Source organism: Centroberyx affinis, unplaced genomic scaffold (genome assembly GCF_046629955.1).
Source record: "Centroberyx affinis isolate AG114_WGS23_722 - 3 ecotype Tasmania unplaced genomic scaffold, CSIRO-AGI_Caff_v1 ptg004122l_1, whole genome shotgun sequence".
NCBI classification, from domain to species: Eukaryota; Metazoa; Chordata; class Actinopteri; order Beryciformes; family Berycidae; genus Centroberyx; species Centroberyx affinis.
This window is the reverse complement of record NW_027281896.1, coordinates 117,746-128,574: the sequence shown is the minus strand read 5'-3', so window position 1 is coordinate 128,574 and position 10,829 is coordinate 117,746. Positions and strand designations below refer to the sequence as shown.

Sequence of the window (10,829 nt, the reverse complement as noted above, 5' to 3'; positions counted from 1 at the left end):
TTAATAATTAAAAGCTTTGAGAAATTAATCATCTTTCACTGCGAGTGACTCAGCACCCACTCCAGGAACTCCAGACCCACCAACCAACCTGCAAGCTGTTTTCTAATATCAGCAGGGACCCAGAAATGAATGAAGTCCATACTCTACAATCTTCAAAATACTGCAGCCCAAGCAGGAAGGTGAATATCCAGCCTTACGCACTATCTACTCTGCACCAAGAATCAGAAAGAGGCCTTACAAACACAATAAATAAAAATGCACTTCAAATCTGAGGAAGCCCCCTCACAGCTCAGTAAAATTAATAGCTATCACTGCATGCTTGTAGGCCAATGTAAGATGATTTCTTTAAACAAAATCGGAATAGCGCCTTCTACTTCCCTACATGCTGAAAATACCACAGATCACCAATCACAAAACAAAGCATAAATAATGAGTGCAACATTTAAAACAGGGAAGTAAACTTTATGGTGCCAGCTAAAATTAAAACATGACCACAGAGCATCTGCATCAGATAAATGAATTGTAACTTCCTGATTTATTACTGCATTTCCATGGGAAACAACAAAACGACTGAAAATATTAACAAGATGAAAAAGCCTGAAAATAATTACAGTAGAACCTCATTTATCTAAACTTGCAGTCTATCAAACATAATGGGCTCGGCATTGGATTAAGTCTAGTATAACACTAAGATTTATTTTTATGAGGATAATTTGGCAGCATAAACATATTTTTAATTTATCAGATGGGAGTGTTGTTGATGAATGGGACTAAAACAAAGTCTTACAAAACATTTAAGAATGTGTGCATGTATTTTTCATATCTTAACAAGCCCATCATTTTTATAAATTTCAGTGTTTCCATCATGTTTCGCTCCCACACAATACTTATTTCCAAGAGGTTTGGATGAACAATGTTCTACTGCACAGATGATCTTTTAATACAGAAAAGCGACAAGGATCAAGGAGTGATGCACAGTCTGAGACTCCCCTCCTGTACAAAAATTAACACATTATAGACATTGAGAATTTAGTTTAACCCTCCTAATCTGAGACACTTGAATGCAAGCCAAGCTTAATATCAGAACATTCTCAGAGATTCTGCTTATTGGCTGAAAGTCGAAGCTGTTTTTGTCAGTTAATCAACCAGCGGTGATTGACTTGAGTCTGTAACAGATCATTATGATCAGCAATCAATTTGTGGAGGTAATTTGTAGCTCCACTGTAACACAGGCTCCACCCTAAATCCCATGGTAGAGCAGATCATATTTGGGGATATTTTGAGGGTCTATGGGACTCTGGACAATCATCTTCCCCCTCATGGCTCCTCTGTATATCACTTCAATCAGATCCATGAAGTCCTGCTTGGTCTTAAAGCTGCCGACAAACTTGGTATGATCCGGTGAGCTGAAAGAGAGAAAAGTATAAGGAAGCTTTGGATACATACTTGGGAATATATAGAAAACTGAGATCTAAACTATAAGATTGAAAACCTCCAGTGAGAAAAAAGTTAACTCTTGAGCTGTATGCACAATATCCAAAGCACTCTAAATCTCTAAATCCAGTAAGGAAGGAAGAGACTAAATGCTTGAAATGTAAAAAGCCTTTACTATCATGGCTTAACTGGAGGTTTTCAATCTTAGAGCTAGTATCAGTATCAGTTTTCTATAGATTTTATTCCTGTTCCCAACGAAACAGGAGAAATAACAATCAATCCACAAGAGCAGCAAGTGTTACTTCTGTCTACACGTGGAAATATATCAAGTCACAATGATGTGAGATGAGCGATCAGATGGCGCAATCCGATATGGGAATTAGGTAAAATACGATTTAAAACAATATTTAGTACTTATCAGACAATTACACAAAAAGAAAGAGGTTGTAAATTTCAACACACTTCACCTACCCATAATCCACTTTCATGTGCTGTCCATTGAAGAAGAAAACTGTGGATGGGATGTAACTGATGTCAAAATATCTTGTGTAGATGGGAGCTTTATCCACATCGACGATGTAGATCGACGCCATGTTGCTCAAGTCATGGGCAGTTTTTGACAACTAAAGGAGGAAAGAAACTACGAATTAGCAAAAGTAGACGTGATGCGAGTCAACGGGTTGATATTAGCAATGACAGTCTGACAGTAAGCTATAGCAAACTGACTTACAATCTCATCAAGCTGGAGGCAAACCGAGTCTTCGTCTCTCCCAAACCTCAAAACTACGACTTTTTCTGCTACACCCTTGATCACCTCATCTATATCTTTTTTGCACGACAGTTTGGGTAAAAACAAACTCATTGTTCAAAGCAAACAAATGAGATCAATCCACACTTCCTTGTTTTGCTCGATAGGAGGAAATGACACCAACATTGTTACTGTGCAACACTGTGAGTTATCCGACTGGAAACTACGTCAAATTGTTGTATTAAGTTATTATTACACATCACACCGATACTTAACAGAGAATAGAAATCATAACGAAAATGCTACATATATGATTGTTATGTTAGAAAAAAAAATCTGTGACTGTCCTCTGAGCAAACATTTACTACCAGACAGTCAGAGCTGTGTAGTCGCTTTTCACTACGACACATTAAAGTGTGACACCATTTAACAACGTGACCTTTCCACAATATCTGACAAGCATGGCTGTTGAATTAAGGAAAGGGGACTTCGGCAGTATTGGGAAAATGTGGTAGGGTACAAGTACTGTATATATTTAGAATAAACTGTTGTGACAATGGAGAAGAAACTGAACCGCTTCGTCCACTCGTGCTGGTCCGGCTAACAAACTTTGACAGTCCATCAGTGACAGCCTTACCTTCTTACGTTTAGCATTGATACACTCGCAGTTTTACCTCATTTATCGCGATGTTACGGTTCTTTTCTACGCCGGTTGTCTATGATCTATGGAAATGCGGTCTAATTGCGACATCCACTGCTACAAAGAGGCAAACCGTAACCAGACTGCTCCCATTCAGCAGCGCCTTCTCCTCTCATCACCCTGCAGCCATCACCCGCCACTTAAGTACCGGATGCTCAGTGAGGAAAGATGCCCCCCAGCCAAAAACAGAGCAACCTGGGGAGAAAGAGAAAATAGATTTTGACATATGGAAATCTGTAATGCGATCGCAAGCCGCAGCAGATGAAAAGCAACAAGGGGACGATGAAGAGGAAGCAAAAGGAGAGGACGCAGGAGAACCAGGAGGTGATGTTAAGGATGGGTCCACTCTGGAGGCCACCCGGGAACTGGTCGTGATGTGGCAGCAAGCTGGGAGGCTGGTGCCTCAAGAGATGACGGATGAAGAGGTTCAGACGCTGGCTCAGCTCACCACCAAGTCCTCAAAGAAAAAGTACCTCAAGTACCTGTCCATCAGGGAGGGCCACAAGAAGCGCCGTAAGGAAAAGCAGCAGCAGAGAAAGGTGGAGAGGGCGGCCTGGTTGGAGCAGAGGGCTTCGCCTGATTTTGAGGCTGAGGGCGGGGACGACCAGAGCGGACAGGAACTGAAAAACACGTTCCTCCTGCAGTTCTGGGGCCGGTCCCTGGACAGGCTGCTGGGCTGGAAGAGCGTGCAGGCCATGATGTTCGGCCAGCCGCTGGTCTTTGACATGAGCTACGAGCAGAACATGTCCAGGCGTGAGGTAGACAACACGGTGTCCCAGCTGCTGGAGGCGGAAGGGTTTAACCGCCGCGCCACTGACCCCTTCCACCTTCACTTCTGCAACCTGCAGCCAGATGGGGCCTACAGACAGGAGCTGCTGAAGCGGTACGGCGCCGAGGCCTGGGACCGCCTGCTCGTCACAGCCACCGACCGCCGCCATGTGGACGTGTTCCCCCGCGAACGCCTCGTCTACCTCACCGCAGACTCCCCTAACGTCCTCCGCACCTTCGACCACTCCAAGGTCTACATCATCGGAGCGCTTGTGGACCGCTCCATCCAGTCGGGCCTGTCCCTGGCTAATGCCAAGCGTCTGAAGCTGGCTACGGCCCGTTTACCCCTGGATGAGTTCCTTCACTGGGATCTTGGGGCCAAAAACCTGACTCTGGACCAGATGATCCGCATCATGGTGACTTTCAAGGATACGGGGGAATGGCAAAAAGCTTTGAAGTTTGTGCCTACGAGGAAGCATGATGGCTTCCATCAGCAGCAGCCAGAGAAACAGGTTACAAACTACAGCATCAGAGATAAGAGAGTCACACATCATGGACAGAGAGAGGATAGTGGAAGGTCAATGAGATCTGGGGAAAGAAATAGTGGCGGGACATTCAGAAGTGGAGGCCCAAGTTTTTCCAATTCCTATAAAGACTCAGAGTTCACAGGTGTTATCAGAGAGAAGAGTAAGGACAGAATGGCAGTTGGCAGGATGGCAGGGCCGACTGGTGACAGAGAAAACAAAGTAGCTGTAACCAGGCTACAGACATTGTTTAAAAGCAAGATGGAGGGCAAAACAAGTACAGGCAAGCGCAAGAAGGTCTGGTGGGAGGACGAGTGAAGTCAACAAGAACTGTCTGACTTTGGGGTTTGGGATGTTTATGTCCACACTAATGTTGTCAAATGTCAAAAATGTCAATGTCAAAAATTGAGACCTGTCAAAGGTGGTGAATAAAGTCTTGTCGTAGTCAGTCATTGCCGATTTGTTAATACTTCATGATAAAATACTTGTTAATACTTCATGCACTGGTGTGTCTCAGACTCTGGCCAGCCTTTTCCATATAATCTTAGTAAAATTATAAAGAATCAAGACATTTCAAAAGGTATAAACTGTTTATTTTGGTCTCCGACATGGAAAACAGTCTTACAAAGATAAAAGGTTTAAATATCATTTTCTAGTTTGCTTTCATTTTACATTTTGTTATTGTCACCACCGCTGAAAGAGCAAACTTTTCCATACAGATGAAATCAACCAAAATAATATACAGAACAGTTTTGAAAATCTCAAATGGCAGGTGCAGTATCTTGCAAGTTGTTCCATAGAAGTATATTCCGAGGCAAACACAGCAGAAACATCTGTCCAGTATATTTTAAATGCTGTATTAAATAATATTGGTCACTCTTTGTATTGCTTATGATTTTTGCACTCCAAACCAAATATTTAAGTTCCTGTATAGTGAAAAACTGCCTCGCAGAATCAAAGAAATCCTTTGAAACGAACAGGACATATGTCAATGAAAACAGAATAAATAAAACACACAACCATAACTGCAGCCTAAACAATACCGTTTTTTAGAAAATACAATTCTTTGTACTCAACATTTCCTTTGAAGCAGCACTAAAATTTGAGTCGTACTCAAGTATCACTGTATCAATGATGAATGTTGCCGTCCTGGGTGGCATGTGACAATATGGAGGGCTTCCTTACTCCTGTGTGTAATTGTACAGTGCATGATGTGTAACTGTCCAATCAGCTCATGATTAACCCATGAAGTCCAGACTAAGTCCAGTTATGGATATACTGATACAGATATAAATAAAGCTTAAAACACACTAGCCTAATGTTCAAGTCATAAGCAGACACCTTAACAGTGCTTGTTTATCAAGTAACACTGATGTCATCTTGACATCACAACCAAGCAATAAATAGCACTTTCATGGTTTAAGCAAAGTTGCAATGGTTTTAAAATTTCATCTGTCGTCATCATATCATGATGATTATTGAAAACAAAAGAAAGCACCATTTTTCTTATTTAGCCATTTCAGATCAAAGGTCAAAAGAGAGCAGAATAAACAGCAGGCCAATATAATTCACAACTATCCATCAGAAAATGGGAAAATCAAATGGTATGCAACAACCTGGGCAGCTGCACACTGAAATGTGTAGCAGCAGACCCATGCTGGTATGGATAGTGTCTGTGTGAGAAAGGCTGACTTGGTGTTGACTGAGGAAGTCACTTCACACGGAGCGGCCATATTCCCCCAGAGTTCACTCTTGTGTTCAGACCTCGGAGCATTTGAAATGAGCGTTGACCCTGCATGGATGTCAGACAGGAGGCTGCATGGCCCCTCTTTGACCTCTAAAGCACCAAGATGTCTCCACTGCAGCGCTCGCAGCAGTTAAAAGTAATGTTCTCATAGCGGGTGTATGGGTGAAACCTGCCGATGCTCTTCTTATTGGTCAGAAAGGTTGAGGGGGAGGAGTCACAGAGTGGAGGCTCAGCCTTGTTTTCTGAGCAGGAAATCGGATCTAAAATCTTCAGCACCTAAGACAGAAAGTGGGAGAGAAGAGAGAAGATGTATGAGTCAATGACAAAAATGGTAGCAGCCCAGATAAAGTTTCAGGGGGATTGCCATTAAACATCCTCCATTTTCTCTGTCAGCAACAATACACAGTGTGTACACAAGGCATCGGTGGAAAAGTTGGAAGCTGGGACTGCACCTTCTCAGCCATCTTCTCCGCTGGTGTGTTGCATAACTGTTCAGCTGGTGCGCTGCTGCTCTTCACCACGCTGTTGCTGATGTTGCCCAGTAGGTGGGAGTTAATGGCGTCTGCTATCTTGTGATTGGCTGCAGCCAGCTCACCCGTGCTGAGGGGCTGGGCGCTGGGGTAGTAGGTCTGCTGTCTGCCCCACTGCAGGGACACCAGGAGCTGCTCAAGAGATCTGACAGTGGAGATGCAAGAACATCAGCACACAGGCTCACAGGCTTTTCTTCAAATTCAAATTCAAATTCCTTAGTTGAATTGGAATTGATGAGTTCATGAATTGACCCCAAACCTGGTGCCAACAGCATATTAGATATGACTCTATTTGAATGTGCTTCCGTTGCCTCGTGCGTAGGATGTTTGAGTCACGCTCCAGTGTGTGTTGATACCTGTGAGTGAGCACCATGTCTCTAGAGAAATCCTCTCTCTCGGACAGCAGGTCCTGAATCGCTCCTTGGGCTTCTCTGGTCTGACGCTGCAGAGCTGCTCGGGCATTCGTCAGCTCCTCTGCCATCACTCTGGAGAGACAACATTGATCCAACTGCTCACTCAACAGAATAATAGTAATTATGCGATACCTTATTGAACCCTGTATGAAAATTATCTTTTTTTTGTCTGCCGCAGAGTTTTAAAAGTTTTAAAAACAAGGATAAAATGACAGTAGCTGGTTCTGCTCCAATATAAATCCTCTCATCCCTTTCCATCGCTCTCTTCATCTCTATTCATCACACATCCTGACTCAGTAGAGCCCTGCATTCTGGCCCGAGCCCGACGGGGCCCGAGGCTATGATAGATTCAGGCCGGGCTTCGGGCCGATTTTCACATCACTAACTCGGGCTCGGGTTGGGCTCGGGTCGGGCCCGTTTCTTTTTTTTTTTTTGAGCTTGGGACTTGAAATCAATAGGCATACCAATCAAAGAAACGCACAGAAGACACAGTCTGCCTGGCGCGCGCACACGCCCTCCTGTCGCTTCCAAGCAAGCACTGGCCTCATGGACTATCGTTACTGTTCTGTTCTTGAGAAAATGGACTCTAGCCATGTTCTTTGGTGAAGCTTTTGATCGTACACAGCATGCGTTCCGTTTGCGTAACGGAGAAGCTCCGTTACGGTTCCGCCTGCGCTCTGCCTGTTCTGTTGCGCGTATCTATTATTTTACCTATGGGTAAGTCACCACAGTTATCCAGTTTTGCTTATTGTTCTATAAACAACCCACGTTGTACTGTGAGGAACATTAATGTATCATAGAAGAGTACTTATGTCCCTTAGTGTTGCCAAATAGAAGCTTCTCAGTGGCTCTCCGTGGATAACTTCATCTCCAACATATATTTAAGCGACACTGATTCATGTATCCTCTATTTTCCTAACTGACATGGTGATAAATAACTACAATAAGCAAACTATTATTTATATACATTTGTATGGCTAAAATACAGAACAGACGGGCGTGTAGTAGTCCGATCCTGTTAAAAAGCTCAACCTTTTTCTGATAAACATTTGAACTGACACAAGTGTTTTGTATGGTGTTGATTTAATAAGCTATTCGAAATTGATCAAACACATTAGGTTTTTATGTAAAAAAAAAAAAAAAAAAAATCGGGCTCGGGTCGGGCTCAGGCTGAGAATTCTCATAAGCCTTAGGGCCCGGGCCGGGCTAGGGCCTAAATTTGACTCTATCCACTCCATACCTGCTGGCCAGGAACTTGCTCCTCCAGACGTCACACTGGATGCTCATGCGTTCCAGCTGCTCGGCGGTGTGTGACAGACTCCTGCCCAGCGCCTCATTCTCCAGAATCAGCTGGTTCTTCTCCCGCGACAGACGCTCAAAGTGGTACTGTAGGTCGTCACCCACCGACGCCACCAGTAGTTTCTTTAGCTCGCGGTTCACCTGGGGCACATGGGGAGAATGGCTGAAACTGTCCATGTTCCTGAATGTCTCAGTGGAGGATATACATAGGGAGGTGAATCAAGTGTTTCCTTTTTATTTATTTAGCTGCAGTGCATCCCCTCATGGCTGGAAAACTGTAAATACACTGAAAATTCATCATCTGGCCTTATTGCTCAGCCCACTCAAAATAAATAACTGCAATTACAAAAAAAACTGTCCATATAACTATCCAAATAAGAGCCATTATTACACCACATCACCTCCTGGAACTGATCCTGGAAAGGGTCGAGGAGCAAACTATGGTCTCAAAACAAAAAAATACCCCCACTTCTACAAGAAATTATATAGGAAACACTGGAATTCATTCTGAGCACTATAGATTAGTATGCCTTTCCACTTGTTATATTATGGTAAATGAAATTGTCCACAGATTGTAAACAGCAATAAACCTGACTGGGCAAAGCACATGACTTATATCCAAATAAAACAATCTATCTAGCTTCACTTAGTCTTACCTCTGTCTGTACCCGCAGCTGATTGGACAGGCCTTCCTTATCTTGCAGCAGCCTGCGTTCAGAGTTCTGCAACTTCTCCAGCGCTCCCCTCCAGTCCTCCACCAGAGGAGGGGAGGGAGAGCCTTGCTCCTCAGCCTGCTGCCAGGACTCCCCTTTCCCCTCAACGGGCCCCGCACGTCCGCTCCGGATGATAGCGGCACGCGGAACCAGGATCCTGACAGCCTCCACCTCTGTGCAGGCCTCTCGACTCACCTTGCCCAGGTGGAGCACCCCGAGAGGCTGGGGGGCAGCGGGGGGAGCAGTGTGGGTCGATTTGGGGCTGTGTTTGGGGCTGGCCACCTTCAGGAGGGGAACTGCAGAAGGCCCCTGTGGCAGTGGATCCGTGATGATCTCCAGCACGGCCGGTGGTTTGTCAGTTTCCATGCCGTCACCGGGGCCCCTGACCGGCACATGGGCAGAACCTGGAAGAAACAAACAAAGAGCTGCGTCTAGGGCTAACTATCTTTACTTGATAGGTGTGCTCCCTCTTCCTACCCCTACCTTCTGTCTCAAATGCAAGTTGGGTGAGAGGAAATTTGTTTCCTGCCCATTAAAAGCAGGAGACAGAAAAAAAGGCAATGAAGAATATGGAGGCTATGACTACTGAGAGTCATAACTTAATGAATGAGAGTCTTCTCAAACCACGCTGGCAGGGGTTTTATCAGGACTGCTCATCAGTCTGCTGTGACTGGCTGCACAAAGATAGGGAATCTAGACAGCAGTCCATGAAATGTAAACACTTCATGTTTCAAGCAAAACTGTACATACCTCTCACAGCAGTAGTCATGGTGGAAGCGGGTTAGTTGAGTGGAAGTTGGGAGACGAGGTGGATGCCAGTAGGCTCTTTCACCTATGACAATTCAAAAAAGAAACAGACCAAATCAAAACCAAAGAAGGCTTGAACCTGTGATGTGAGTAAAATGTTAAGTCTGGAGCTGCTGCATAGACATTCAACGGGAAAATGATTTTGTCAACCCAAAGAATAGCCTATCTGTTTGATGTTATCAAAAACTAAAGGAAACAAGCCACAATCCCTACAAAATCCCTCTGGGTGCTCTCAGCCACTTATGCGGTTTTCATGTTTAATGTAAGCTTAAGCTTGGCTATTGATTGGACGGATCATAGGAGTAACATATCTTTTTTTTTTTGACTTGTTGACTGGTATTCTCCTTTAACAGTAACTTAACTCTCAATCAGACATTAATGTTACAATAGAGACTGATATTGAACTGTCCCGTCAGCACAGTTGTTGTAGTTCCTGTGTGGATGTTATTATTATGTGTTAATACATTTGAGATTGCGACCACACAACGCTACTCAAAGGTCAATGTTTACAGCTGAGCTTGCTTTACTGAATGATTAACAATACACGCTAACGTTGGCTAGTCAGTAATAGTTGCTGGCCAAGCAGATGGAAGCGTTGGCGGAGGAAAACAACGGTTAATGGCAGTTTGTTCGCTAAAATTAGCCATCTACAAGTGGGGACATTTTCCCGATGTAACTTAAATTAGATTCTTAAGACTGAGCCATAATATTAAGCAACATACCGTCAACGAACGGGTCGTTCCTCCACAGTTAATTCGCGTTAAGCAGCGACAGCAAGCTGTTTATTTGTCACCGGATACAGTTGGCCTCTGGCGAATGGCAAATGTTCCGTCCATCTGACACAAAGCTGGTCTCGAATCGGCCGCCATGTTCTCCTACCGCTATTCTCTGAGCGACCAAATGTTAGCAATCTGACTTGAGATCAGAACGTCGGAGCCGGAGCCTTAAGGTGTAACAGCTGAATATAACCGGCGTAACCAATGCGGAACCTTCAGATGTAGTTAATGTCTGCTCTACGGACAAAAATACGGTTACCACCGATGTGAAAAGTGGCACTTTTGTTCAGCTTCATGTTTTCCACTGAACTCTTCCCCTGGGTTGGTACAAAATTGCTTCGAGTAGATGCACAAACTGGCTATGCACAAT

General features: G+C 44.1%; 3 protein-coding genes across 3 annotated transcripts; 1 reads left to right on the top strand and 2 right to left on the bottom strand.

Moving 5' to 3' along the window:
• Positions 1 to 509: 509 nt before the first annotated feature.
• Positions 510 to 2,337, bottom strand: txnl4b (thioredoxin-like 4B). The gene is made up of 3 exons (XM_071542541.1): positions 2,165 to 2,337; positions 1,906 to 2,057; positions 510 to 1,406 (listed from the first exon to the last, which is right to left on the bottom strand). The coding sequence occupies exons 1-3, from the start codon at positions 2,294 to 2,296 to the stop codon at positions 1,241 to 1,243; spliced, it is 450 nt and encodes a 149-aa protein (XP_071398642.1). The 5' UTR covers positions 2,297 to 2,337; the 3' UTR covers positions 510 to 1,240.
• Positions 2,338 to 2,540: 203 nt separating this feature from the next.
• trmt10c (tRNA methyltransferase 10C, mitochondrial RNase P subunit) lies at positions 2,541 to 5,984 on the top strand. Its single transcript, XM_071542530.1, has one exon. The coding sequence runs from the start codon at positions 2,870 to 2,872 to the stop codon at positions 4,490 to 4,492; it is 1,623 nt and encodes a 540-aa protein (XP_071398631.1). The 5' UTR covers positions 2,541 to 2,869; the 3' UTR covers positions 4,493 to 5,984.
• A 14-nt stretch (positions 5,985 to 5,998) lies between these two features.
• blzf1 (basic leucine zipper nuclear factor 1) lies at positions 5,999 to 10,486 on the bottom strand. Its single transcript, XM_071542531.1, has 7 exons — positions 10,406 to 10,486; positions 9,627 to 9,708; positions 8,820 to 9,280; positions 8,105 to 8,304; positions 6,808 to 6,936; positions 6,374 to 6,596; positions 5,999 to 6,197 (listed from the first exon to the last, which is right to left on the bottom strand). The coding sequence occupies exons 2-7, from the start codon at positions 9,643 to 9,645 to the stop codon at positions 6,012 to 6,014; spliced, it is 1,218 nt and encodes a 405-aa protein (XP_071398632.1). The 5' UTR covers positions 9,646 to 9,708; positions 10,406 to 10,486; the 3' UTR covers positions 5,999 to 6,011.
• Between the last annotated feature and the right edge of the window lie 343 nt (positions 10,487 to 10,829).

What these genes read in the sequence shown, in the direction of transcription:
- txnl4b (XM_071542541.1), bottom strand. Translation starts at nt 2,296, where the DNA reads ATGAGTTTGTTTTTACCCAAACTGTCGTGCAAAAAAGATATAGATGAG. An exon ending in GCCTCCAGCTTGATGAGATT is followed by an intron (nt 2,058 to 2,164) that starts GTAAGTCAGTTT and finishes TTCCTCCTTTAG; the next exon opens with TTGTCAAAAACTGCCCATGA. An exon ending in CACATGAAAGTGGATTATGG is followed by an intron (nt 1,407 to 1,905) that starts GTAGGTGAAGTG and finishes TCTCTCTTTCAG; the next exon opens with CTCACCGGATCATACCAAGT.
- trmt10c (XM_071542530.1), top strand. Translation starts at nt 2,870, where the DNA reads ATGTTACGGTTCTTTTCTACGCCGGTTGTCTATGATCTATGGAAATGC.
- blzf1 (XM_071542531.1), bottom strand. An exon ending in AGCTGCGGGTACAGACAGAG is followed by an intron (nt 8,305 to 8,819) that starts GTAAGACTAAGT and finishes CATGTGCCCCAG; the next exon opens with GTGAACCGCGAGCTAAAGAA. An exon ending in GACATGGTGCTCACTCACAG is followed by an intron (nt 6,597 to 6,807) that starts GTATCAACACAC and finishes CTCCACTGTCAG; the next exon opens with ATCTCTTGAGCAGCTCCTGG.